Source organism: Mustela nivalis (assembly GCF_964662115.1).
Source record: "Mustela nivalis genome assembly, chromosome: 13".
NCBI classification, from domain to species: domain Eukaryota; kingdom Metazoa; phylum Chordata; class Mammalia; order Carnivora; family Mustelidae; genus Mustela; species Mustela nivalis.
Window position 1 is genome coordinate 90,324,406 of NC_139032.1, and position 27,186 is coordinate 90,351,591.

The 27,186-nt window shown below is 66.5% G+C and overlaps 1 protein-coding gene across 1 annotated transcript in view; it reads left to right on the forward strand.

The window, feature by feature from the left end:
• Nucleotides 1-820: 820 nt before the first annotated feature.
• The window catches only part of NOTCH1 (notch receptor 1), a 42,991-nt gene continuing 16,625 nt past the window's right edge, over nt 821-27,186 (forward strand). The window contains exons 1-14 of the mRNA XM_082696060.1: nt 821-1,153; nt 2,818-2,899; nt 18,825-19,087; nt 19,659-19,997; nt 21,976-22,098; nt 22,461-22,694; nt 23,023-23,178; nt 23,377-23,562; nt 23,708-23,821; nt 24,660-24,773; nt 24,914-25,147; nt 25,309-25,419; nt 25,839-26,031; nt 27,034-27,179. Of these exons, the coding sequence (XP_082552186.1) occupies nt 1,093-1,153; nt 2,818-2,899; nt 18,825-19,087; nt 19,659-19,997; nt 21,976-22,098; nt 22,461-22,694; nt 23,023-23,178; nt 23,377-23,562; nt 23,708-23,821; nt 24,660-24,773; nt 24,914-25,147; nt 25,309-25,419; nt 25,839-26,031; nt 27,034-27,179 (2,356 nt within the window). The 5' untranslated portion in view covers nt 821-1,092. The remainder of the gene's footprint in view (nt 1,154-2,817; nt 2,900-18,824; nt 19,088-19,658; nt 19,998-21,975; nt 22,099-22,460; nt 22,695-23,022; nt 23,179-23,376; nt 23,563-23,707; nt 23,822-24,659; nt 24,774-24,913; nt 25,148-25,308; nt 25,420-25,838; nt 26,032-27,033; nt 27,180-27,186) is intronic.

The following is a 27,186-nucleotide window of genomic DNA, read 5'->3' on the forward strand; positions in this document are numbered from 1 at the left end:
GAGGCGCCCAGGGCTGCACTGGCGCTAGCAACGGGACTGGGGGGCTCGTGCGCTTTCCGGGGCATCTTAGGCTGGAGGCACCAGAAAAGGGGCTGGACTGTGACCAAGGAGCGTCTAGGGGCGGGTCCCTCCTGGGGGAGTGGCAGCGCAATCGTGTGGCCGGGCGTTGGCCCCAAGTTGTCTCCTTGGGGCTCCCAGAACTCTCTTTCCAGAAACCGTAGCTCTGGTGTCACCGTCCCTCGGGGTCGCTAGAGCTAGGGTGTCCGTCGGGTCTCCTGGAGGCTTGCAACTGAGCCCTCAGGGCTGCTGGGAGGAGAGGCCTGGTTCAGGGCTTGCGTACGGCTGTCGGGGGCACGACCTCTCCCGCCCCGGGCCTGGGGACCCCTAAGCGGCCTTGGCCGCCGATCCCCACCGCGCACGGTCCCCTCCGACTCCCCTGTGCCCACTCCGCCCGCGCCTCCTCCGCTATTGAGATGCAAATCTTTGCCAATTGTCGCCCAGCGCGGCGACCGTCGAAGCCGGATCCTTCCGCAGTCCGGAACCAAACTTTTTGCCGCTGAAAACTTTCGAACAAGAAGTAGTCCCTAGGGTTGGGCCCCGGCGCCCCTTCGCCCCGCCACGGCCTCCAGCACCGGGGCACCGGGGGTTCGGGACGCGCGCCCAGCCCGAGCAGAGGCAGGCGGTCGGCGCGCGCGCAGGGGCGAGGCCAGGGAGGGCGAGGGGTGCGGAGGGATCGGCGGGGCGGGCCCGGGGGGCGGGCCCGGGGGGCGGGCCCGGGGGCGGGGGCGGGGGCGGGGCGCACGGCGGCCCGCGCCTCACTAGTGCCTCGGCCGCGGGAGGGAGCGCAGGGGCGCGGGGCGCGGGCGCGGGCGCGAGCGCAGCGGAGGAACGAGCGGGGGAACGAGCGGGGGCACGAGCCGGGCCCGGAGGCCGCGAGGGTCCCAGCGCCGCCCGCCCGCGGAGAAGCGGAGAGCAGCCGCGGGCCGCCGCCGCCCGCTCGTGGGACCGTCCGGCGCGCGCCCGTGCGCCCGAGCCCCGCCGTCCCGGCGCAGGAGGCCGCCACCCGGCGCAGCGGGCAGCGGGCGGGCAGGCATGCCGCCGCTCCCAGCGCCCCTGCTCTGCCTGGCGCTGCTGCCCGCGCTCGCCGCACGAGGTAGGCGCCCGCTCGCGAGCCCGCAACTTTCCGCGCCCTCCGGAAACTTTGGCTGCGACCTGCGCGCGCGCCCCGGGCGGCTGGGAGCGGGCGGCCCCCGCGGGGAGGGGGAACCCGGCGACCCGGGACTCGGGGAAAAGGACCGAGTCTCCCCCGCGCCGCCTGCCCGACCCGGTGGACCCGCGCCGCCCGCGCCTGGAGCCGGGTTTGAAGCCGGGCGTGGGGCGCTGGGGGCCCCCGGGGCCCCGGGAGGCCCAGCCCTGGGCTCGCCCTCCGTCAGCCACGCGTGGGGCTTGCCGCCGGGGCAGGCGGGCGAGCTGCCTACTGCTTTTCGATTTGAATCGAGTCGGTTTTGGTTTCCTGTTGCTTTGGGGGCCAGTATCTTTTCCCTTGCCGCTGGCCCGCGCCGCGGGCGGATGTTGGGGCGCGGAGCGTGGGGTCCGGGCCGTCGCGCTGCCCTGTGCGGCGCGGCCAGGCTGCCGGGCGTGGTGGGCAGCGGGGCGCTAGGCGAGCCGGCCTCCTCCCCATTCAGGACAGTTGGCGAAGGGCCGGGCGAGGGCCGCGGACCCGGGGGTCTCCTTCCCACGGGCGATCGCTGCCTCCAGCCAGGCCCCCCGGCGGTCTGGCCGGGGCGGGGGCCGGGTGTGGCGCGGGGGTGCGGAACCCCCAGCCGGGACTGGCGGGACTTTCACTTTGCGGAGTTGGAGTTTGGAAGTCCTGCGAGGGTGAAGGGGGACGTGGAGGAGGCGCGCCTGTCACTCTCCACTTCACGTCGAGGGATCCAGTGGAGATTAATTCCTCTCTGGCCCCTAAAAGTTGGAGGGGAGACTTAGCACCCCCCTCCAGGAGGTGGGGTCCCAAGTCACACCCGTCCCCACCCCGGAGGGGCTTATTTTACACAGCGCTGGCAAGATGGGGAGGCAGCGACTGGCTTAATCCCTTCTGGGGAAGGGGGTCGAATTCCTTCCAAACGCGTGTCTTCATTCCCCTCCCCTGGGTGAAGCTGAAGATGCCCGCCCCCCAGGGGCAGGTATTGGGTATCCTAGAGGCGGGGCCAGGTCCCCGAGGTGTAGCCCGGTGTAGCCCGGTGCCCCAGGAGGCGGCCCTGGTGACAATGGGCTGCTCTGATTCCTAGGCGGGCGGGGCGTCAAGCCTCGCAGCTGTCGCCTTTTCCCACGAGCTGGGGCTGGGGGCAGTGTGGCCACCCCACCCCTCAGCACCGCCCCCTCACAGAACATGTTTGAACAGCAAGACAGTCCTGGTGGCTGGATAGGGGCCCAGCCCCCCTGGGCTCCCCGCTGAAGCCCCATTGAAGAGGGGTTGGGGATGCTTGGGAGAGTGGCCCAGGGTCATGTCAGATTTCTTCACTGTTGTCCAGATGGCATTTCAGGCCACCCTGTCCACTTTGAGCGTGACCTGCCCACCTGCCACCCAGCCAGCCTGTTGCCCTTCCTCCCCATTTCTGACCACGGAACTCTGGGCAGAGTGTTGAAGCCCCTCGGGGTTCACATTTGGGAGTTTCTGAGGCCCCCTGCCCCCAGCAAGCCCATGATGACGCAGAACCTTGTAGGTAGAGGGGTGGCGATGCCGCTTGGGGGGGCCCCTTCCCTGGGTTCTGGGCCCTCCCGCCGCCCAGGCTGACCTGTCGTGTTGCCCCTCCCCAGGTCTGCGATGTTCCCAGCCCAGTGAGAACTGCCTGAATGGCGGGAAGTGTGAAGTGTTCCCCAACGGCACCGAGGCCTGTGTGTGAGTACGCACCCCTGTGCCCCTGTGGGGACCTGTTGCTTTTGTCGGGAGCAGAGCCCCTGCCTTGTGCATCAAGGGCCAGCGGGGACAGAACACTAGGCCATTGTCTTGTGGAGATGGCCCAGAAGGCTGGGCGCGGTCACGTGCTACTTTTATTGGACAAAGTCTGGCAATTACTTAATCACCAGCAATTACACTGTGTGTGTGGAGCTGGTCCGGCTGCTGGAGGTTCGAGCACGCCTTTATGGGCCACCTTGGACTCCTGGGGTGTGCTCGGTGGGAATTCCTGGTACCCCATTTCTCCCTAAAGTCCCTGAGAAACAAGTGACCCGCCGGAGAGGCTGTGGGCCTTCAGAGAGGCCCGGTCCCTGGGGGGTGCCTCCTCTGGGCAGTGCCTCCGAGCCAGAAATGGGCTGGTTCAAAGCCAGACCCGCCCCTCTGGGCCTTCCTGGCTCCCCCTATCTGACCTCAGGGGAGATTGGGGAGCTCATCCCCCAGGTTGGGGGGGGGGTGCGCGTGCCTGCCAGGGCTCGGTTCTGTCTTGGCATCTATAGCTCCAACCTCCCCCCACCATGCCCCTACCCCCGACCCTCCGGCCCATCACCCCACCCATCGGCTGCCGGGCCTTGGTCCCTGAAGCTGGGGCAGGAATGTGTGTTGTGGGGTGCGTTCCCGCGGCTCGCCCCGTTTGGGAAGGGGGCTCCTGGTTCAGTCTCGCACCCGGCCTGCCCGTGCACACTGGCCGCAGAGGAGTGTTTCTGTTGTGCCGGTGGCCTGCAGCTTGACTTGGTGAGGTGGGAGTCCAAGGAGGCGGTTGGTGGCTGGAGGAAGGGCCTCTCCTCCCCTGGGGTGGAGGGCAGGGGCACCGAGGAAGCAGGGGCTCCCCAGCCGGTCCGGGTCCTCCGTCCTCCTCGGGCAAGCTGCATTCCCACTGCTAAGGGCCCCTTCCCTTGACAACCCTTGGCCGGTGGGCAAGCAGCCCCTCCTTCCCTGCCTCCACCCTCCCCGAACTGAAGCCAATTAAGCAGGTCTGTGAGCGGTTTAATAGACAAAGAGGACTGTGTCTTTGTCAGACGCTAATGAATGCACACTACTTTTTTTTTTTTTTTTTTTTTTGGTTTTTTGGGTCCTTTTTCTTCTCCTGCAGAAGCCTCACCAACGCTTGATGCCCTAAATCTTGTTTCCTTTCATTCAGAGACCGACAGCTGGGATTCAGGGGAAGCGCGGGGGCTATTGTCGGGAGGCGGATTAATGCCGTGTGATTAATTATGCGTGGCTTCCCAGAATGCATGACTCCCGACTCCCTTCCCGCCGGCCCTGCTCTGGCAGCGCTCACCCATGGGGCATGGGGGGGGTGTCCCTGCGTGTCTGCAGAGGCTCTGGGAAGGCAGGAGGGGCGCTGTGCTGGGGAGAGTGGGAGCCATCTTTCATCATTGCCACCAAGGAGCAGGGACATCCTGGCCCAGGAGCCACTGGGGTCTCCCTGGGCTGGAGCCGGGGCCACAAGGGGGCTGCCTTGGGATGTGGCCCCCTCCTTTCCATTGGGGTGAGACCCTTCTAGGGCACAGAGCGATAGTGCAGCGTGCCCTCCCCTCCCTCTGTCCTAGCACCCTGCCAGCCTGAGCCCAGCCACTGGGGGCTGGGGTGGCAGGCTTGTCTCCCCACTGGGGCCTGAGGCCCCCTCCTCCTTGGCGGGAAGCCTGCCTCGGTCTGGCCTGGCGCTCAGCCGAGCTCGGCCCACAGAAACCCCATTGTGCACACCCCACAGATCCACTTGGAAGACGGAACGGAAGCCCTGTCCTCAGAGGCCCTACCTCTGGGTCGCACTGCGTTGGAGACTGGGGAGTAGGGATGGGGTGCCAGCCAGGCCCAGCTGTGCAGAGGCCCAGGTCTGGACTCGGGGATGCTGCTCAGGGACGTCATGGCCACTCCTGTGGTGGGCCCTGGCTCCTTCTGCGCCTGGGGCCAGTGCCTTCTGCTGCGACCTTCTGTTCTCCTTGAGGCCCTGGAAAGTCTGCTGGGTGGGAAGCTGAGCGGGAAAGGCACTTTCTTTCCCCCAAGGTGTGAGGCGGAGGCCCCTGGTGCCAGCCTAGGTAGGAATTTCGACTCTGTAGCATTTATCCTGGACTCTCTCAGAAAGTCCTTGACCTCTCTGGGTCGGTTTGCTGGCTTCCCTATGGAGACGGTAGTGTCCCAGTGCCGGACGCGTTAGTACCTGGTGAGTCATATGTTTCCACCCGAAAGAGAAGAAAGCTTCCCCAGAGCCCCACTAGTCAGGTGGCTCTAGGGCTCAGGGTTGGGGAAGAGGTTTTTGTTAGTGTGAAAGCCTTCCCAGGACCGGCACCGAGACTGGTGGGCCAGTGGCTGCCAGGGTCACAGGGCCTGTCCCTGTGGGCCGAGCCCCAGGCCCTGGGCAGTCAGTGCTGGGGGTTGGGGGACACTCACGAGGCCATCTCCTCTTTTCTTTTGTTTGGAGGAAGGAGAAGGCCCAAAGGGATTGTTGTCCACTGGGGTGAGCGTGCATCCTCCGTCTGAAAGCCTTACGGTGGGGGGCTGCCCCAGCCTGCGGGGGGAGCTGATGTCCCAGGATTGCTAAGCTGCTCCCCCGACCCGTGAGAAAGTCTGCTCCCCAGGTCGCCGCCCAGGTGATCGCAGAAACAGGCTGAGCCATTGTGCCTGGAGCACCTGGGAGGGAAGGCCAGCGGGCTTAGCTCCAGGACCAGCCCGTGTTTGAGGCTGGCTCCGCCACCCACCAGCTCTATGACCCCGTCGCCGGGTCACCTGAGCTCTGACCCACGACTGATCTCTCCGACTGATCTCTCTGTGGTGTGAAGATTGCGTAATAACCGCCGGTCGAGTGTCCGGTCCCCCTGCTTCTCCCTTCGAGCTGACTGGGCGGGTTTCAGGATCCTCGTTCTCGAGTGTCTGGTTGGCCCACCAGTCCCTTCAGAGGCGGCAGAAGGCACTGCCCGGGGAGGGGTTCCCCGGAGCTGGCGGTTTTATTACTGCCGCTGGCTCGCACCCCCAGTTCCCTGTGCTCTCCCCCAAGATGCTTCTGAGCACCTGTCCGCCCCAGCCTGGGCCCTGGTGGGGGTGATGGGGTGACTTTCCCGGCAACACCACGTGGGTGTGACGTGTCGGGCGGAGGTGAGCGTGGTGGGCGGGGCAGCCTGACCCGGGGCTGACATGGCTCCGGCCTGTGACACATGTGGGTCGGGCACCGGGCGGGGGGAGGGGGGTTCCCTGCCAGGATGGCAGAGCACAGAGTGGCGCCTGGCCCTGCCCCTCTCTCTCTCCAAGCCTGTGTCCCTACCCGCCGCCCTGTCGCACCCGCGCTGTCCCCAGCTCTCCCTGGCTGCTCTCCGAGGAAGCAGGGCCCGAGGGATGACTTCCCTTTACCAGAGGAGGTTGGGAGGCTTGGGCGGGGGAAGTGACAGGGCCGAGCTTCAGAGGGACTGTTCCGTCAGCTCCCGTCACCTGGTCTGGCGGTTTCCACTGAGTCACCTGAGAGTCTTGGGCAAGCCTGGGGGAGGGACAGCCTGACTCTCCAGGCCACCGTGGGGCTTCCTCTGTTTCTGCGGCGTCGGGGACCCGGGACCGGCTTAGACACACACGGGCGAGACACCCAGGGTGAACCAGACCTGCCCCCCTGCTTACCCGCTCTGTGTGGAGACCTCCAGGAACCCGCCTTCTTTTGAAGGAAGGTGCCTCCTGGGGCCAGGCCCTGCCCCTGCACCGTGGCTAACGTTTTTCCTGTAGCAAGAAATATATATATTTTTTTAAAAGAGAAAGGAAACTGTGCCCTTTGCAGGAAGAGGGTGGGTTCAGGTCAGCTGTTGATGGAGGAGAAGCTCTTCAGCAGGATGGCGGGGGCTTCAGCTCGGGGCTGGGACCCCCAGCAGCTGGCGGCAGGGGAGGGGCCCACGGGACTCCACAGGGGCCGGTGACGGCCCCCCTGCGCTCACCGTGCCTTCCACGGCCAGCCGGGGCCACGCCAGGTCAAGGGGTGCACCGTCCTGGAGTGGGGAGGGCACCTTTCCTGTTTCGCATCTTGTCTAGAAAGAGTGGGAGGATGTGGCTTGCAGACCTGGTCGAGCGTCTAGATTGCTTTCCTCAACAACGTAGCAGGAAGATGTCCAGGCACAGATGGTGGCCTTGACCGGCCCCCGAAGGCCCTGGCAGACCCGTTTCTCGGCTGGCTCACACCCCCTCTAGGTGTTGGCCGCCGCCCACTGGTGCCGGCCAGCACTGCTTGTCTTTTTTTTTTTTAAGCCAGTTTACAGGTGGGAACAACTGAGGCCTCCAGGGGAAGGGGCCGGGCCAGGGCTGGGGCTCTGCCTACGTCGGCTCCGTGTGCCGCCATAGCCGCAGCTCGCTAGAGGCCGTGACAGGCAGCCGGCTTTGATGCATCGGACTGTGGGGCCGGCGTGTCTGTGGGTCCCGAGGCTCCCTGGGACGGCCGGGGCTTAGCTGGCTCTGGTGGGCTGTGTGTGCCCCCACCCATGTCCTGCCATGCACGGCCTAGAAGGTGGCGGGGCCCCTTCAGACACACATCACCTCCCTAGGACTCAGTGTCCCCCTCTGTACATGACGGCGTTCCCCTCCGTGGCATCCCAGCAGGACCCTGGGACGGGCCCTTAAATGCCCGGGCCGGGGCAGGGGTGCCTGGCAGTGAGGCGGGGCTGGTGGGGAGGACAGGTTCTGTGAGTCTGGGCCCCACTCTAGGCTCCGGTGTGTTCCCAGCAGATGCCCACCCCCCCAACCCCCCGCCCCGGGCTGGGCAGTGCCCACTGGGGAGGGCGTGCTGAAGCACAGGTGTTCTGGCGAAGGGCGGACAGGCCAAGGAAGGCCCTTTCCGGGAGCGGCCCGGACCCTGGGGTGTCTTCTCAGACTGGGCCCCACCCCCCACCCCAGGACAGAGGGGCTGACAGATGGGTTGGGGGCTGCATAGATGACTATTTGGGGGATCAGTCACAGGCATCATGAGTTTTGCTGTTTTAGCCACTTGGAGTGCACCGTCGGGCACCTGCCGCATTCCTAAGGCTGTGCCAGCACCAGCGCCGTCCGGCTTGAGGCCTGCCGTCTGTCCGTCCGCAGGCCAGCCCTGCGGCACTGCATCTCCTCTCCCACACGGCAGGGCCTGCGTCTGCCTCGTCCGCCTCCAGCATCTACTAAGCGCTCAGTAGAAACCCTCCTCCGGCCACCGCCCTGCAGCACCAGGCCCCGGGCCCCAGCTCCACAGCCCTGCGAGCTCCTGCTCTAGACCAGCCCCCAGCCCTGGCCAGCCCTAATCTGCTTTCTGCCCCTGATTTGCCTGTCCAGGATGTTTCACACAGCCCCACGATGTGGCTGCTTCTGGGCAGTGTCCCTCTGTGGGACCCACCTGCCCTGGACCCCATGTCCCTGAGATATCTGGGATGGGCTAGTGCTGGGCATCAGCACCCAGGTCCTGTGGTCTCAGGCTGAAGTAACAGAGGAGGTGGGGGTTGGAAGGCTTCCTGGAGGAACTGGCACTCAGTCTCTGGGCCTGGGTGGCCGGCCTGCAGTCCCAGTGACCCTAGGCGTGCGGCTTGGCATGTCCCCAGGGGAGTCACCCGGGAAGGCCTGACTTGCCTGTGGCCCTGGCCTGCTCAGGCTCCACGTCCACTCTGGACCCTGCTCTCACTGGCCGCCAAGCACCAGCCTGCCCCAAGGAGCTCGCAGGGCTGCGGCGGGAGGAGGGTCTTACTGAGCGCTTAGTAGGTGCTGGGGCAGGCCAGGCAGACGCAGGCCCTGCCGTATGAGAGAGGAGATGCGGTGCCGCAGGACAGACAGCAGGCCCCGGGAGCGGGGGTGTGGTCGTCGCCTGCTGGCCTTTCTGGACTCGCAGGATGGGCTCCGAGTTCCTGGGTGTGGCCCTGTGGAAGACAGAGAGGGCTGGGGCCCGGCCCTCGCTCTTAGATGCAGACGGGGTCCCTGCACGCTGCCTTCTGGGCTAAGGTAGGCTCCGTGTCTCCCCCGGGGCAGCACCACGGTCCCTCCCAGTCAGGGTCCCTCCCAGTCAGGCAGACGTGGGCATGCTGGCACCCGGGCTCACTCCTGTCGGTGGGAGTGCGGCTCTCTCGGCTTCTCTGAGACCCGTGGAATTCTGGGGCAGAAACTCTCCCCCCGCAGTGTTTCGCCAAGTGGTGGCAACGTCCCACCCTGTGCGTCCCTGCACAGCTTTCTCCCGGCTGGGGGCGGGGATCAGCGGGGATCAGTGTGTCAAGTCATTAGCGCTTTCAGGCGAATTGCTTTGCTTAAGCCCCTGCTCCCTGGCTTCCCCCCTGATGCTTCTTTGAGTGGGTGGTGGACCCCTCGGTCTCCCGCTGGGCAGCCGACCTCCTCCTGCCCCCACTGCCATTTGTTGTCTCCTGGGCGGGGGCCGGGGGCTTTCTCAGGAGGTCACACCTGCGCCTCCCTGCCCCGCCCCCCAGCAAATGAAGGCAGCTCTCCGGGGTGCACAGCTTCCGGGAAGAAGGGCCTGGGGTCCTGCTCTCACAGTGGGCCTTGGTGGGGAGGTGTGCACTGGGGAACCTGACCTCGGACCCCCACACATGCAGTTTCCAAACCCAAGCATCCCCCGGACACAGCGGCCAGCCCCCAGCTGGGTCACGGTCTGGGACGCCCCACACGGTCCTGGCCCAGCCGTGGCTTTGGACCCTTCAGCCCGAGAGCTCGCCCTGCTGAGGTGGGGACCCTTGCTCGCTCCCTGGGCCCTCCCCTGTGCACAGGCTGCTCAGAGATGGGTGGGCGTGTGTGTGGGGGGCACTGAGATGCTCGCCAGAGAAGTGGCCACCTTCTGGCGTCGGTGCCGGTCTGGGGCTGGGACCCATCCTGGCCACATGCTAATGAGTGGGTGAGGATTTGTCCCCAGCTGTCCCAGCTCACCCCTCAGTGGGCCGGCTGTCTGTCGCGAGCTCTCAGGGCTGCAGTTGGTTCCGTTAAGCTGGGTAAGCGGCGCCTTGTCACTGTTGACAGTGTTTATTTGCTGAGCAAACTGCTCCCCCGTGGGGGAGCTGAGGCCTTGGGGAGCTGGGCGGATGGTCACGACCGTCCCGCCGTCAGAGCAGTGGGCCCCAGGAAGCTGGGGTTTGAGAGGTGGCCCCAGACCATCTGAGACACCCCCCACCCCAAGACTTCTTGGACCCACGCGGGGTCATGCAACAGGACAGGAGGATGCCGTGGTGGCCCTCGGGCCCTCGGCTGCTCCCTTCCCTGGGGACTCTTCCGGGCCTGGGCGGTCGCCCGGCTGCTGGCCTTCTGCCTTCTTCACCCCACGGTCGTGGCCTGGCCTGGGTCACAGCTGAGCCACAGGCATCTGCCCAGGGGGCCAGAACCGAGGACCCAGCCAGATCCGCAGTTGACCCTCCGCCGACCAGCCTGGGTCACAGAGCCTGCTCAGTGCGCCTGCCCTGGAGGGGTGTCCCCTTCCGGGACAGGAAGCTGCCAGGAGGAAGCAGCACAGGCCTCCCACCAGCCTGGCCAGGCTGCGGAGGACAGGCAGGGGGAGAGGGGGGGTCGCCGCTGCAGGACGGCGGGAGGGGCGTAGGCGTGGAGAGCGGCAGCTGGCAGCCTCTGGAAAGGTCTGTCCAGGCCTGCGCAGCAGGGCCCTTCATGGGGCTGGGGACCTGCCTCCCACCATTTCCTCTGTGTCGGTTGTTGGTGAGCGGAAACTGCACAGTTACTGGAAATGAGAGGTTTGGGGAAGAAGCCAGAGTTTTGAGTGTGTGTGTTTTTCCCCCGACAGCTTTTCAGTAAGAGCGTCGCTGAGCTCAGCCCGGGGGGTGGGGAGGGTCCTGCCGCACGTCCACCCGCCCCTCAGAGCCTCTGTCTTCCCGCCCTCCAGGGCCTGGGCGAAGTGACTACCTCTGGGCCTTCCGGGCCAACCTGTCCGCCTGGCTGGTCCCGGCTCCCATGGGGCGGCCCACGGGGCGGGGCGGCCCCCTCCCCGCTTCCCTTCCCCGGGGTCAGAGTGAGGGCGGCCTCGGCCGTGTCTGCCCAAGAGCCCGGCAGGCCAGGCCATGTGTTCCGGCGACCGCTCAGCCGGGGCTCAGCGCATGGCAGCCTGTTCCCCGGGTGCTCGGCAGGCACTGTGCTCTGCTCCTGAGCCCAGGCCAGTGCTGGAGGTGGGCACACAGCAGGAAGTTGAGGCCAGAGGCCGCTGGGTGGCTCCAGGTTCTGGAAGGAGCGGCAGTCCAAGCTGGTTGCCCTGAGCAGGGCTTTCCCTTGTTTTAGCACGCTGCTCTAGGGGCGCTGGGGTGGCGTTTCCATCAGCAGCACAGGCCGTGAATGCGCTTCCTCCCCCCCACCCCCCTACCGTGCTGTGTGGCCTGGGGCTGCCCACTCACCTCTCTGAGCTCCTTTCCCTTGGGGAGGACCGGGACCAGGCGCCTCGAGCCGGTGAGGCGTCCCGTAGAACTCCTGGCCGGCAGGTGCAACCCTCATGGCCTGTCTGGGGTGATTCCGAGTCCGTGTCGCCTTTCGGTTTGTCTGGGTTCACTCGTGGCTCTAACACGGTCGGTCCCTGACAACAGGTGGGGTGAGTTCTTCTCTGCACCAGAGCCATCCCCTCATGCTCCGAGAAAGTTCTCCTGAGACAGGCCCCACCCGGGCACTTGGGCCAAGCTCATGCCAGGGTAGAGGGTAAAGCACAGCCGGAGAGCCGCCTGCTTTCCCTGCAGGGAAAAGCCCTCCTGAGGGCCATAGACCCGTGCCAGTTGTCTCCGGACAGCCGGGTGTCCCCAGACGATGACAATGCAGGCCCCCTCTTACCTCCTCGACCCCAGGCCTGGCCTCTGTCTTCTGGCATTTGCTGTGTCTCAGGGCACCTCAGAGGCCGTGCCGGACCTGGGGCGACGGCCAGAGCTACACAGCCAGGTATGCAAGCCTGTGGGGGAAGCGTGGGGCCTGGTCTCAGGGTGGGGGTGCTCAGTGGGCATGAGTGGGCAGCGGGGCCAGAGAGAAAGGGCTGGTGAGAGGGGCAGGATGGGCTCTGGGACCACCACGGACCATATTGCCGTGCTGCGGCCCGGCCGGAGGGAGCCCACAGGTGGCCCTGCAGGTCCCCGCAGGCAGGGTAGCCCTGCTGTGTGTTGCAGGGAGCAGGCTGGCTGTGAGCTCTGGCCCTCTCGCGCCAGCGCCTATGGCTAGGAAAGCCCCCCAGCCCCGTGGAGGAGGATGACCAGCCCTCCTGCTGGACGAGGGCTGCAGGGGAGCCGGGCCCAGAGACAGCCCACCCGCCAGCTGGCTGGGAGGCTTCCTGATTCCCAGACCGCCACCCCCCACCCCGGGTTTTGTGTTTCAGCTGAGCTGGGGGTAGGAATGCATTGTCTGCTGTGTCCCTCTGGGGCTGGGGCGGTCAGGTGAGAAATCCAGGCCTCCTGGGCGGGGTATCTGGGGTATAGGGGACACACACCCTCCCGCTGGACCCGTAGCTGCCTCCAGGTGAGACAGGGGGCAGCCTGGCTCTGATGGCCCCTGGGGGACTGGCTGCTGGTTAAGAGCTGTGTTCAAGTCCAGCTGCTGCAGTGGGCATAACGTGCCTGGGCCCTGGTTTTCTCATCTGTGAAATGGGCCCAGTATGTGCCTGCAGGGCCGCCGTGGGAGCCCGGTGAGGGGAAGCTGGTGGGGTCTCAGCACAGGTTCTGTGTCTTCATTCTGGAAGCCATGTGAGAGGGTCCTTGGCGTACTCGGCAGACTCTGAAAAGGCGCTCAAGTGCCCCTGGGAGTCCACCCTGGCCGGCCGGGGGTCAGGGGTGTCACTGTGCAGGCTTCTCCTCTCCCCACGTCTCCTGAGATGGCATCTGCTCCTGGGAGTGGAGGCGGGAAGTTGCCAGAGTCATTTCTGGCTTTGGCGGGAGCTCAGTCTGCGCTTGCTGACTTCATTAATCGAGTTCTGGATTAAGCCCTCCCCATGGCCTCGTGCGCCTGTCGATTCCTTCATTGCTTCGGAGCGATTGGGGGTGTGGGTCTGGGCTCCATCCTGCTTGGGAGCAGAGGCCCCTGCCTTTGTGGGGGCCAGTGGGCCTTTGGGAGAGCCCAGGAGAGGTCACACCTGCCACCCTTGTCTCTAGTTTGGGGCTCTGTCTTTTGGCGGACCGGGGGTGAGGGGCTGGGGGGATTCTCTGAGTGGGGGTGGGCAGCAGACTTTCCTCACATACCTCATCTCCACGGGGCTCTCTTGGGACCCTGGGAGACCCTGATCTTGCTGGCTGTGCCAAGCAGCAGCCCTCCCCACCCCACAGGTGGGCCTGGATTGTCTCTCCCCGGCTGCTCGGCCATCTCAGTGCGTCCCGGTTCCCGCACTGGCTCCTGCACTGGTCTTTCCCTCCCTCCAGACCACTGGCCACTTCCCACGCCGAGGGTGGGGCAGCCCTGAGTGACATGGGGACAATGAGCCACTGGGGGCATTGTTTTCCCTGCGGTGGGAAAGGTGACTTCCCAGGAGAACAGGTTCCTCCCCCACACAAAGGGCTTCCCCCAGAGCCGGGGAAGGAAGCCGGGCTCTTCCTGCATTTCCTCTTCCCAGCATATTTGAGACCTTCCAAAGATGCAACTTGGGGAAAAGATTCAAGACAAAGAGCCAGCAGGACTGTCAGCAGCTGTTGGGGCCGGAAAGCCTGGGCGCTGGGTCAGTTCTTACATCTGCAGTGTGGGGGTGCTCTCCCCAGAGCTGAGCTGTCCTGGCCGTTGCCACTGGGAAAGGACGCCAGGTCCCCAGATGGGCCACCGTTGGGGGAGGCCCACAGAGGTCGCCGAGCTCCCTGCCCAGCCCGTGGTCATCACTCAGCTCTTGCCTCCTGTAAGACAGGTGGCCCCTGCTGGGTTGTGGGGAGACTTGGACTGGCCCTGCCCGAGACAGGGGCCGAGGTTCTAGGACTCCTCCCCTCCCCCCGCCAAGCCTTGACCAGAGAAAGTCTTGAGCTCACCGACCCTACTACCCATGGCTGTAGCTCTGGGGACCTCGGGTCTGAGGTCTTTCTGACCTGCCCTCGGTCTACCCGAGGAAGTCCACAGGTGGCCCCGTTTAGGTGGGCTGGGACATGGGTGGTTCTCTTCTCCCCTGGCCAGGGTCTCCAACACTCCCGGCCCAGCTGCCCAGGGCTGGGCGGGCCCTAGTTTTATGTCTGGTGTTGTTGGTGGTTTGGCTGGAAGGTAGTCGTCCTTGGCTGAACAGCATAGGATTGGGCTCTGGGAGGAGCAGCCAGGCTTCCCCGGCCTTGGGCACCAGTGCACATCGGTGATGTTGACTTGGTTGACCCGGACACAGCAGGAGCCCAGGGGCCCCCGAACTGCTTCCTGGGCAGAAGACTCGTGGAGGGGCAGCAGGGGTGTTGTGGGAGGGGGCTTCTAGGCAGGCAGTCCGCTGCAGGCAGGGCGGGGGCCATATGGGGGGCGGGCAGCTTGGGAGCCGGGGTGGTGAGGAGTGAACCTCCTTGTTCTGCTCCCCAGTAACTGATCCTGTGGCCGTGGGGCACGGGCCCTGCCGGTGGTGGTGGGAAGATGGGCGGTTCTGTGGGGCCGGGTAGACTCCGTTAAGGAGGGACGCTGAGCACATCCCACTGGCTCTCCATAGCAAGGAGCCCTGGCTGCAGGCTGCCCGCTGGGCTGGGCGCGGCGCTCCTTCCCTGCGATGGGAGGCGTGGGCCTTGCTTCCCTTTGGAGTGCCCCCCCCCCAGCCCGCCCGAGTCCTGCACTGGAGCTCGTCCCGGTCCCGGCAGGGTGGGTCGCCCCTGGGAGGGCACGTCCTTGCGTCCCCACAACGTTCCATAAACACGCAGCGCTCAGCTGGGTCCGTCGGTGTGTTCCCAGAGATGCGGTGAATCACACAAAAACCAAATCCAGTGCTGGCGAGCGTGAGTCCCCTCCGCCGAACGGTGAGGTCGCCGGACATGCACGAGGGCCCTCTGAGCTCGTGCAGTCCGTTGAGCTCCCCCCGACTCCACTGCACTCGGGAAACCGAGGCCCAGACAGAGTGGGGCAGAGAGCCCCTCCTCCACCTGAGCCCCCAGAGCCCCTCTGCTCCCACTACACGCCCCCTGCACCCCCAGGAAGCAGCTCTCCTGGGGTATCGGGTTCCTCCTGCAGGGACAGAGGGAGGGGAACCCCATCACTGCCCCGGCCCCCCAGCTGGCCAGGGTGCAGGCCCCGTGCTTCCCTCTGGAGCACAAACTCCTTGAGGGCAGAGCCGAGCCCAGCTCTCCTCACCCCTCCCTCCCTCTCTGTCTCCTAGTTTGGGGCTGAGGGAGCTGTCATCTGTCCCCTGGGGGTGGCAGATGGCTGCTTAGCTTAGAAAGGAAAACAGCACAATTTAGAATTAGTCCCGGGTGAAAGGTCACAGCAACATCTGCCTCCAGATGCTTTCTGGAGTCGCATTTCTATAGAGCGCGGGCGGGGAGGGCAGGGGCGGGCAGGAGGGAGTGGGTGGAAATACAGAGGTGGGAACAAAGCCGGCCAGGGCTGGGGACAGCAGGCCCAGCAGCCATTTGGCGGTCCTCCGTGAGCCAGGGTGTCTGCTGGAAGCCTGGCCCGTCTCGACCCCCTCCGTGGCCTTCCCCCCGAGCCCCCAGCCCACCTGTCCCTCACCTGCCACAGCCAGTGTGGGTCGGCCTGACGAGCGGGCGGGCTGCGCAGAGGACAGGAGAAAGGGCAGGTGGGGGGACAGATGCTGGGTGGCCTCCAGGAGGGAGCCACTGTCCCTGTCTGGTCTGCAGGGGGCTCCCCGCACCTGCCCTGGGCTCCCCACCCTGCCTGGACAGGAGGATATGCGGACCTACAGGAGGTTTCATTCGGGTCACTTGAGGCTCCGCTCTGGGCCCGCTGCAGGCTGGCCGCTGTCGGGTGCTGTTCCCTTGGCTAGGCCAGGGCCCCTTCCCACCAGGCACTTACTTAGAGCAGCCCTCCAGGACCGGCACGGAGGACAGACCGGCCTGCTGGTCCCTCCAGCCCACTCTGGGAAGTCTGGGGGCTGTGGGCAGAGGGGCCCACAGGTGTCCATCCCTGGGCAGCTCCCGTGCTGTGGCCGGGTGGGGTGAGAGGTGTACACAGGGGCAGAGAGGAGAGATGGCAGGGTCGGGGACTGGAGGGGGGACAGGCACAGCGGGGAAAGGGCGGCCTCCAGGACTGGCCCAAAGCTAACCCAAGCACCTGCCATCCCAGACCCTGTGTCTGGCTCAGGGCTTCCCCTTGGCTCAGGCTCCTGGCTGAGCCCTGTTATAGGTCATATCCCACACGGCCCCACAAAGCATCTGCCTCTATTGTCCGGTCTGCAGGGACCCCCCCTTCCCTCGTGGGCCTGGCCGTGCTGGTGGCCGATGGTGGCCACGTCCAGGCCCAGCCCAGGAGCCAGCCAGGCTGGACAGCATGCCTTCACGGTAGTGTCTGCCTGGCCTAGGCAGGACTAGGGAAGACAATGGGCCTTCTCAGCTGCCGCTTTCCCCCCACAGAGGAGCCTCCCTGGCCCCTGCCCCGCCCGCCCTGCTTGGCGCCCGGCTGGGAGCAGCTGCCGCCCGCGTCCCCGGCCACAGGCGCACCTGCTCCCCGGCCAGCCTTTGTCCACGCTACCAACGCCTGACGTCTTGGCGACTTTCCCCCGCTGGCCTCATCGGCAAGGATGCCACCCATCCTGGTGGATTGTCCCATGGTCTTGCCACCAGAGTCCCCCTCCTGAGCCGGAGCAGGGGGGCTGTTCACAGGGGCGCTGTCCCACTGCTGGAGGGTTTAGGGATGAGCCTTCCGGTCCATCTGGGGGTGCCTAGCATCCCAACAAGTTAGGAATCTGTCTAGTGGCCGGGAGACCCAGGGCTACCCCCTGGGGGACCCCGCAGGCTTCCCTCCCCTCAAACCAGCAGGGCTCCGAGAGGGAGGGGGCGGTGTGGTCAAGGTGGGTTCCCACCCTGCTCTAGTGGCCCAGCGTCCTCTACCCGCACGCCCCATCAGTGGCTGCAAGAGAAAAAAGAGCCTTTTCTCCCAGCGGGAGCAGTGGCCAGCTCCTGCCTGACAATGGAGGGCATTGATAGGTTGGGGGAGGTGCTGCCTGTGTCCCCACACCCGTCTCCCGTTGCTTCTCTCCGGTCTCCCAGTACCGCTCAGGCCAGGAGCAGACGGTCAGTAACTCCCCAGAGTCCTGGAGCGTGGTGGTGTGTCGGGGGGCCGTGCCAGAGCCGCCAGCCCCACAGCCTGCTTCCCCAGCGGGCTGGGCAGGAGCCTGGCTCCGTCCTGATACCTCCCTGCCCCCCACAAAGGGCGACTGGTTTTCCTGAGGCCAGCTGGCTTGGGACTGTTGGCTTCTGACAACAGACGGTGGGCCAGGGTGGCCATTTTGTGTTGTCCTTGTCACCTTCCCCAAGTGGCCGCCACAGATAAAAACCTGCAGGGAGACAGACGCAGCCCAGGCCTTGGGGACAGACAGGGGACAGCTCATTGCTGAGAGATGCGGAGACCCTGAGACCCCGGCTCCCCAGACTGCCACCCGCCCCTGTGGCTCTGGCTCTGGCCCCTGGGGCAGGCCGGGGGGAGGCAGTGAGGACTGGCAGGCTGCCACCTGCTGAGGGTGGGGTCCCCGTGGGATGGCCGTGGCTGTCGCTTCGGTGCCAGGGCCGGGGGAAGCCCCTTCTTGGCGGGGCTCTGGCCGATGGGGCGTTTCCATGCTCAGGAGAGCCCCCTCTTCTTCCGGGGGCCTGAGCTTCCCTGCCCACCCCCGCCTCTGCCAAGGGGCGGAGGGCCTGCCCACCCGGTGCCTGGAGCTGTGGGTGTGGCATCCCACCGGCCTTCCCAGGCTACCGTGGGCCGGAGGCGGGCCAGGGCCCTGTTACGCCTCACAGCCTGAGCCCCTGGGAAGAACGACGCCTGGCTGGTCCCAGGGCCTCACTGCACTTCCCCTCGAGTGCAAGGCCACAGGGTGACCTCAGAAACTGGGCCAACAGGTGTCCAAGGTGCTCTGGGATGGGGGTGGTCTGTGCAGAGCCCCATCCCTGCAAAGAACCTGTGAGACACCCCCTTCCCAATTTGTCCGCTCCTGATGGAGCCTGAGCAGCGGGCTCTGGGGCAGAGCACGGAGCTGGCCGACGTGGCGGCCTTCACCCCCTGCTCCCCAGCCCTGGGCTGGCTCACCGAGGGCTCGGGAAGGATGCACTTCTGGGCACCTTGATTTCTGTTGCCGTGAAATGGGTGTATTTGCTTGCGGCTGATGTCACCTGGACGTTGTGAAGACTTGATCCCAAAGGGGGAAACCGTGTCTGGGCACTGGGCGTGGGGGACCAGGGGGTGGGGTTGGGGCACCAACTGTGTCCCAGTGGTGTTCCTGTCAGCTAAGAGCCCCCAGCAGAGGGAACTCCTCCTCAGAAAGGAAGCGGGGAGCAGTCTCCCACGTCTCAGGCCTCTTGTGCTTGCGATCCATGAACCCTTCTATTACCCAAATAAGGCTCGCTGGTTGCAGGACAGCTAGCAGGGAGACGCGGACGAGCCCCCAACAGGCGAGCCGCAGAGCGCTCCTTCCTAGGGCACAGCTGGCACCGGCCATGTGGCCCCCTCTGCCAGCTCGCCCAGCCGCTCACGCAGACGCCCGCGCAGGTTTTGAAGCCCAGGCTGTGCCCACCGTGCGTTCTGCTCTCCAGCCCGATGCTCCAATTAACATGATCATTTTTTTTAATTGAGGTGGAATTCACTGAATGTGAAGTTAACCACTTTAAAGCGTCTAGTTCAGAGGCGGTTGGCACGTCTGTGGTCTTGTGCAACTACCTCCCATGTCTGGTCCCAGAACCTTCCGCCACCCCGGAGGAGACCCCAGCCCACACCCGGCCACACGAGCTGCAGGCCCTGCCGACACCGGGGTGGGGAGCGGGGGCCAGGCCGGGGCAGGGTCCGGGGCGTTGGCATGCGTAACCGCTCTGTGTGTCCCCCACAGCTGCAGCGGGGCCTTCGCGGGCCAGCGGTGCCAGGCGCCCAACCCCTGCCTCAGCGCCCCCTGCAAGAATGCTGGGACGTGCCACGCCGTGGACCGTGGTGGTCTGGTGGACTACGCCTGCACCTGCCGCCTGGGCTTCTCCGGGCCCCTCTGCCTGACGCCCCGAGACAACGCCTGCCTGTCTACCCCCTGCCGCAATGGGGGCACCTGTGACCTGCTCACGCTCTCCGAGTACAAGTGCCGCTGCCCCCCGGGCTGGTCAGGTGAGAGCGGGCGGCGGCCCTAAGGACCCCTAACCCTGGCCCTGCCCCGGCTGCCCACGTGCCGGGACGCGCAGGGCAGAGGCCAAGCCTGTCGGTGTGGCAGGGAGAGGCTCTAGGGCTCTTTTCAGGCCGTTGGGGTTGGTGACCCCTGCCCTAGAGTCTGCATGCCCCTTTCCAGCCCTGAAATTGTCTGGTTTCGGCTGCTTGGGGGCCCCCGCTCCTCCCCACCTCCATGAGAACGGGGCTCCTCTGTCTGGTCTTGAGTTCAGGGGTGGGCCAGCTCTCGGGGAGGAGCTCTGACGCTGCCCCGGGCCCTGGAGGGGACAGACCGGCTCAGGTCTCGAGGTTGCCTTCCCCCACCTGCCATGTGTCCCAGGCACCTCAGTCCCTATCCACAGGAAGATGGCCACGTCCTGCTGTTGGGTCCTGGGGACTAAAGAGATGCCGCTGTAGGTCTGTGCGGGGTGGGCTCCTCCGTGGTGCCCGGAAGCCACCTCTGGGGCCTAGAGGAGGCTCTGGGCACAGCCAGCCGGAAGCCCGTGTGACCCGCTCACTGCCCCTCGCCCACCAGGGAAGACGTGCCAGCAGGCCGACCCATGCGCCTCCAACCCCTGTGCCAACGGCGGCCAATGCCTGCCCTTCGAGGCCTCGTACATCTGCGGCTGCCCACCCGGCTTCCACGGCCCCACCTGCCGGCAGGACGTGAACGAGTGCAGCCAGAACCCCAGGCTTTGCCAGAACGGGGGCACGTGCCACAACGAGGTCGGCTCCTACCGCTGCACCTGCCGCGCCACCCACACCGGCCCCCACTGCGAGCTCCCCTACGTGCCCTGCAGCCCCTCCCCCTGCCAGAACGGGGGTACCTGCCGCCCCACGGGGGACACCACCCACGAGTGCGCCTGCCTGCCAGGTACTGTCCCGCCGGCTGCGGGAGCCCCAGGGCTGTGGGGATGGGGTGTCCAGTACTGGGGCAGGGAAGGGTCTAGAAGGGTTACCAGTCAGGAGGTGGACTGCATGGGGTCCAGGTGTCATCCCAGTCCCTGGCCATCACTCTGCCCCTGGGGGGGTCCGCTGTGACCCCCTAACACTTGTTCCCTGCCCTCTTTGGTAGGGACCCAGCGTCCCTGCAGCCCCCAGGGCAGGCTCATCGGTGAGATGCAACCCTGGGTGAATCGAGCTGGACAGGGGTTCCCTCTGCCCCCTAGGCACCCCTGCACTCATGGCCCCTGGCTCTTCGCCCTGCTCTGAAACTCCTGGGTTGGGCACGAGCTCCCTCTTCTTGAATTCCCTGGAAACCCTGTGCCAGTGGTGAAGCCCACTGCAGCCTACCTCCTGTCTCACTGGGACATGTCCCGCCTCCCTGGTGGCTTGTCTCCTGTGGGTGTGGGGGACCGTGAGGGGCGGCCACCTATGGCTGGCCCCAGTAGCTCCCCCGGCCCCGTTGCATGGGCTGGTCTTGGCACCGTACTTTCTGAGTCAGTTTTGCTGCTGCTGATCTAAAAACTACTGACGGGAAGCTTGAAGACCTCGCAGTCTGTGGGCCGAACGGCCGGCACTTCCCTGGGCCTGGGGCAGGGGAGGAGCAGGAGCTAAGATGGTGGGGTCGCCGGGTGTGGCTGCTGGGCGTACGGGGCTGACCTGGGGCTGCTGGGGGGCTGCCCCGGCTGCCGTACGCCCCTGCCCCAGCAAAAGGGAAGTGTCCCGCCTGCCTGCTGGCCACAGAGCCCTGGGCCTTGTCACTGCATCAGATGCCTTTGCGTGCAGATGCCAGGCGCGTGCATTTCCTGGGTAGTGCTGGGTGATCCGCTTCCTACCTGACCGCCCCAGTGCTGCTGGCTGTTTGGATCGCCCAGGCGGGCTGAGAACTAAGCCCACTTGCCAGGCCCACCCCTGGGTTCTGGGTTCTGTTGCCTTTTTGCAGGCCCAGTGAGTTCGGGCCTGGGACCTCCCATCCAGCCACGTGGCTCACAAGGAGCCTGCCTTGCCGGGGCCACAGTAAGGGCTACAGGACCCACCGGAGGATACCCCGTGCCTGGAGCTTGTCGAAGGGATGGGGGAAGCCATGGTCTAGGCCCGCTCCAGCACATATGGGAGCCACAGCCCGGGCTCTGAGCTCCCACTTGGAGGGAGCGTCCTCCAGAATGCTACCCACTTAGCACCTTGGCTCTTTCCGGCCTTTTGCTTTGGCCCCCACAGCACTGGTAGGGTAGGGGTCCCTGAGGGAGGAGACGGCCGCTCCAATGGCAGGAGAGGGTTTCAAAGGCACCCCGGGAGGGGCATTAATTAGTAAGCGGCTGTAGGTTGGACTGTTGCCAGCACACCTTTCTTGGTTGATGATTGAGTGAGTGGGGGTTGAGCAGGTTAATAGCCGACCAGCGGGGAGGCTGTAAGGCAGAGGTTGGCCCCAGCTGGAGGAACCACACCTCTGTTCCTGGGAAGCTGAGGGCCACGTGTGGGTCCCCTGCCTGGAACCCTCCCCAGCCCCAGGGCAGTTCCCTAAGACGGGGCATGTGCTGCACCCCCATGGGGCGCCGTGGGGACCCCCACATGGTGCCTGGCCTGGAGGCAGCCACAGGGAACTCTACTATACGAGGCTGTTTCCAAGTGAGCCTCCAGAGCCCCGTGTTCCCCAGTCCCTGTCTGTTCAGCAGGCCCTGGGCCAAATGGTTGCTCAGAGAGGAGCATGTCACCCGTGGGCACTGGAACGTGGGGCCTGGTCCCACGGAGAACAGAGGACAAGGCTTGGACCCCAAAGGCCCCAAGGCAGCGGGCAACCCAGGGCAGGCCACAGAGGGGCAGCACCCCACCTGTGGGTGCAGTGGGTCCAGCCAGGAGAACGCTGGAGCTGCGGGCCGGGCCTGACTGGGCCCCCGCTCCTTCCGCCGCAGGCTTCACCGGCCAGAACTGTGAGGAGAACGTGGACGACTGTCCCGGGAACAACTGCAGGAACGGAGGGGCCTGTGTGGACGGCGTGAACACCTACAACTGCCGCTGCCCACCGGAGTGGACAGGTGCGGCCGCCCGGTCTGGCGCGCAGGGACGGCGTGGCCTGGGGCAGCCCTGGCCCGCCACCAGCGCCTGAGGTCCCTGCCCCCGTGGCCACACCCACGCGACCTCAGCTGCCCCGCGTGGGCCAACCGCAGCCTGGCCCCGGCCGGCCCCATGCTGCAGCCGGGCTCTCTGGGTCTGGGCCGCGTTTGGGGCTCACATCCAGTGAGCGGCGCACCAGCATGGCCCCCGAGCCCCATGCCCACGGCAGGGCAGTGGCTCGGGCGGCTGGTCGGGGGAAAGCTTTGCGGCGGAGGCAGACCCCGTGCCTCGCGGCCCAGGGCCCCGGCGGCGTTCACCCAGCCGGACGGTCTCGGCCCCGCAGGTCAGTACTGCACCGAGGACGTGGACGAGTGCCAGCTGATGCCGAACGCCTGCCAGAACGGCGGGACGTGCCACAACAGCCACGGCGGCTACACCTGCGTGTGCGTCAACGGCTGGACGGGCGAGGACTGCAGCGAGAACATTGACGACTGTGCCAGCGCTGCCTGCTTCCACGGCGCCACCTGCCACGACCGCGTGGCCTCTTTCTACTGCGAGTGTCCCCACGGCCGCACGGGTGAGCGCCAGGCTGGGGCTGCCCGGGGTGGCAGGCAGCAGGGGGAGGGCACCGCCGGCTCGGCGGCTCCCCCGGCCCCACCTGGCGGGCGCACCGTCCCTGGGACATGCTGCCGGCAGCGCCCGGAGCCCCCAGAGATGGCACGAGAGGGGCCTTTCTGGAGGGAAGAAGGCTGGGGCACGCTGGGGCGGGCCTGCTGGCGACGAACCTCCCGGCATGACCCGGGTATCGTGAGCCTGACGGGGCCGCTCCGTCGCGTGGCCGTGGGAGGCTGGTCATCCCCAGGCGGGGTGCGGGGGTGCCTGACTAACCGGTGCCGCCCCGCCAGGTCTGCTCTGCCACTTGAACGACGCGTGCATCAGCAACCCTTGCAACGAGGGCTCCAACTGTGACACCAACCCTGTGAACGGCAAGGCCATCTGCACCTGCCCCTCGGGGTACACGGGGCCGGCCTGCAGCCAGGACGTGGACGAGTGCTCGCTAGGTGCGTCAGGGCGAGGGATGCTGCGGGAGGGCACAGCCAAGGGGGCTGCTGGACCAGTGTCTCCAATCTGATGGGGGAGCCATCGCTTGGAGGACTGCCAGTCTGATGGGGGAGGCGGGCCTGTCCCCACACCGTCCAGAGGCCGGGGTGCCTGAAGCAGACTCTCACCGCCGCTGCACACCCCCCGCCCCCCGCCAGGCGCCAACCCCTGTGAGCACGCGGGCAAGTGCATCAACACACTGGGCTCCTTCGAGTGCCAGTGTCTGCAGGGCTACACCGGCCCCCGCTGCGAGATCGACGTCAACGAGTGCGTCTCGAACCCATGTCAGAATGACGCCACCTGCCTGGACCAGATTGGGGAGTTCCAGTGCATCTGCATGCCTGGTACGAGGGGCCGGCCTTTGGGCTGGCAGGGCGGGCCCTGGGGTGCTGAGCTGTGGGCTCTGCGGGCAGCGGGAGCTGGGCGCCGCATCCTCTGGGCCCAGGCTGCTCACGGGCCCCTGAACCCCCTCACCGTCCCCCACCCCAGGCTACGAGGGCGTGCACTGTGAGATCAACACGGATGAGTGTGCCAGCAGCCCCTGTCTCCAGAACGGCCGCTGCCTGGACAAAATCAACGAGTTTCTGTGCGAGTGCCCCACAGGTGAGACCCGTCCCCCGGAGGGCTGCCGCTGAGCCCCACACTCTGGGCCGGGAGCCCCAACACTCTGCTGCGGGGGGACGGTTCCTGGCTTCATCCTGTAGGAGTGTCTCCCTACTGCCCTGAGGGGGTGCCACACAGCTGCCTCTGGGGTGGGGGACAAGGACTTCATCTTAGGAATGACTAGGCCAGGCTGGGCAGGGGCTGCTGGCCCCTCACCTTGCTGGGGGCATGAGAGGAGCCCAGGACCCAGAAATCCTCCTTGCTGCCAGGGTTCCCTGGGGACAAGAGCACCCTGGGAGAGCAGTGTACTCCCTGGACCTCTGAGGGGCATGGGTGGGGAAGAGGGGCCAGCCTGGCTCTTGGAGGGCTCGCAGCTGGGAGGGAGTCGGCCTGGCCTGCACTCCCAGCAGTGGGCATTACCCGTCATGGACAGTGGACATGACCCGCAGTGGACGTGACCGTCAGGAACGTCTGAGGGGCTCAGAGCGGGAGGGGTCTGTAAGCCTAGGGTGCGGGGCCCCAGGAAGCATTAGCAGGTCAGAGCTTGGGCCTGCAGGGTATAAATCAGCCCTCCCAAACCCTGGGGAGCTCCTTCACAGCCGGACGCGGCTGAGGCCACAGCAGCTGAGCTCAGCTGGGCAAGGGGCCTCTTGGAGGGGCAGGAGCTAAAAGGGACAAGAAGAGAGACTGGGCGGTGTCCCGAGCCCGGGCTTGGCTGCAGCAGGCTCCGGGGAGCCCATCACAGGAGCTCCCCGCTCCGGTCCAGCTGGGGCTCAGTGGGGGCCCCCAGCACCACTGCCTCTGACAGCAGTGACAGCAGCCCCTCCCCCGGCCACAGGCTTCACCGGACATCTGTGTCAGTACGACGTGGACGAGTGCGCAAGCACGCCCTGCGAGAACGGCGCCAAGTGCCTGGACGGGCCCAGCACCTACACCTGCGTGTGCACGGAAGGTGGGGCCATGGGGCGGGCGGGGACGGGCGGGGACGGGGGCGAGGGGAGGGTCTCCCGTGGGCAAAGGCACAGGACAGCCAGACCCAGCTGGCGGCCTTCCGGGAGCAGCTGCCCTGACGCTCCAGGCCCTGCCCTGCAGGCTACACAGGGCCGCACTGTGAGGTGGACATTGACGAGTGTGACCCCGACCCGTGCCACTACGGGGTGTGCAAGGACGGGGTGGCCACCTTCACCTGCCTGTGCCGGCCGGGCTACACGGGCCACCACTGTGAGAGCAACATCAACGAGTGCCACAGCCAGCCCTGCCGCCACGGCGGCACCTGCCAGGACCGGGACAACGCCTACCTCTGTGCCTGCCTCAGAGGGACCACAGGTGCCTGGTCGGGGGCCGGGGGTGGGGGGCACGGGGTGCAGGGGTGGGGGGCACGGGGGGCAGGGGTGAGGGGCACGGGGTGCAGGGGTGGGGGGCACGGGGTGCAGGGGTGGGGGGCGGGGGCGGGCGCCGGGGCTGACCGCCGCTCTGCCCGCCGCCAGGACCCAACTGCGAGACAAACCTGGACGACTGCGCCAGCAGCCCCTGCGACTCGGGCACGTGCCTGGACAAGATTGATGGCTACGAGTGCGCGTGCGAGCCCGGCTACACAGGTGAGCGGCGCAGGGTCCCAGGCGAGCCAGGTCAGGGACCTCCGAGGGCAGGGTGCTGCGGGCCACCTCCCAGGCCCAGCTCCCTGGCTGCCCGCCGCGGTCGTGTGGCGGAGAGTGCAGGAGGCCCGGGGCTCTGAGCAGCGCCAGGACAGGCACCCTCGGGCCTCTGGTCCCTGGTCAGAGCCAGACGCCTACGCGCACGTCCTGCATCTGCCGCAGGCGGGGCAGTTGGGATGACGCGGGCCCTGTCCCCGGGGACCCTGCACTCACGCCGAAGCCCCCTTGGACCCAGGGAGGGGGTTGCATGGCATCCCCGGGTCAGCAGAGGGGAACCGGCGCTTGCTCACTGAGGCGCCTCCTCTTGCCGGGGGAGCTCGGGGCCCCCGGAGCATGCGTGTCTGAGCCCTGCCCGCCCACAGGGAGCATGTGCAACGTGAACATCGACGACTGTGCCAGCGGCCCGTGCCACCACGGGGGCACCTGTGAGGACGGCGTCAACAGCTTCACGTGCCGCTGCGCCGAGGGCTACCACGGCCCCACCTGCCTGTCCGAGGTCAACGAATGCAGCAGCAACCCCTGCGTCCACGGGGCCTGCCACGACAGCCTCAACGGGTAGGCACGGGGTGGTGGGGGTGCTGTCGGGGGGCAGAGCCCCACGCGGGCTGGCTTGGAGTGCAGGTCCGAGGTGACCCGGAGCACGTGTGCCGTGCTCATCTGTCCCGTTCCTTGTCCCGGCTGCTGGCAGCTCCCGAACTGCACTGAGTTCACATTCGTGAGGTGGCTGAGGTCACCCAAAGACGGGGGCCTGGGGGGTGAGCCATGTGACCTCCCAGCAAAGCGGAGGGGCCGGAGGTGGAGTGAAGCCCCGAGGCCAGACATGGAAGCTGGTGCAGCCGAGTCACCAGGGGTCGGGAGGGCTTCCGGGCGGAGGACGCAGGGAGCTGCCGGGAGGGTGGCACCCAGACCGCGGGAGGCCTGGTGCCCCCGCTGGGTTGCTTCTGAGGTTCACTCCGTCCGACCACTCCCCCAGCAAGCACACTCTCCCTGCGAGTTCTGTGAGCCGTCCTGGCCCACTCTTAGCCTCACAGACCGGGTCTTGGGACACTCAGTCGGTGGGTGACCGCCTGGCCCATGAGACGGGCATCTGATGCAGGTGCCGTGTGTGCGCCCGAGCCCGTCTCCTGTGGCGTGTCGTGGGACACCCGGCTGACGTCCTGAGAGCTGGGGAGCCGATTGGTGTGGGAGAACCTTGCTCATGGGGTGTCAGCAGTGCGAGGGCAGGGGGTGACGGGAGCTCGCTTGGTCTCTGACACCCGCTGCGTGCCCTGCACTGCCCTGTGGGGATGGGACTGTGGAATGGGCAGGGAGCCCTTGCTCTGTGTTCAAGGCCACGTGCTGGCTGAGTGGCAGGGGGCCCGACCATGTTCCTGGCTGCGGGGCTGTCCCAGAGGTGGTGGAAACCCTGTGTCGGGCCTGGGGTGCTGTTACCCCCAGTTTAAGGGGCTCTGACAGTCAGAGTGGACCATGGACCAGCACCTCTGCCGTCAGACTGTAGGATGGTGTTCGAGCCGAGAGCATGGGCATGCGTGAACCGCCCCGTGGTCCCCACTACAGGTACAAGTGTGACTGTGACCCTGGGTGGAGTGGAGCCAATTGTGATGTGAACGACAACGAGTGTGAGTCCAACCCCTGTGCCAACGGTGGCGCCTGCAGGGACATGACCAGCGGCTACGTGTGCACCTGCCGCGAGGGCTTCAGTGGTGAGTG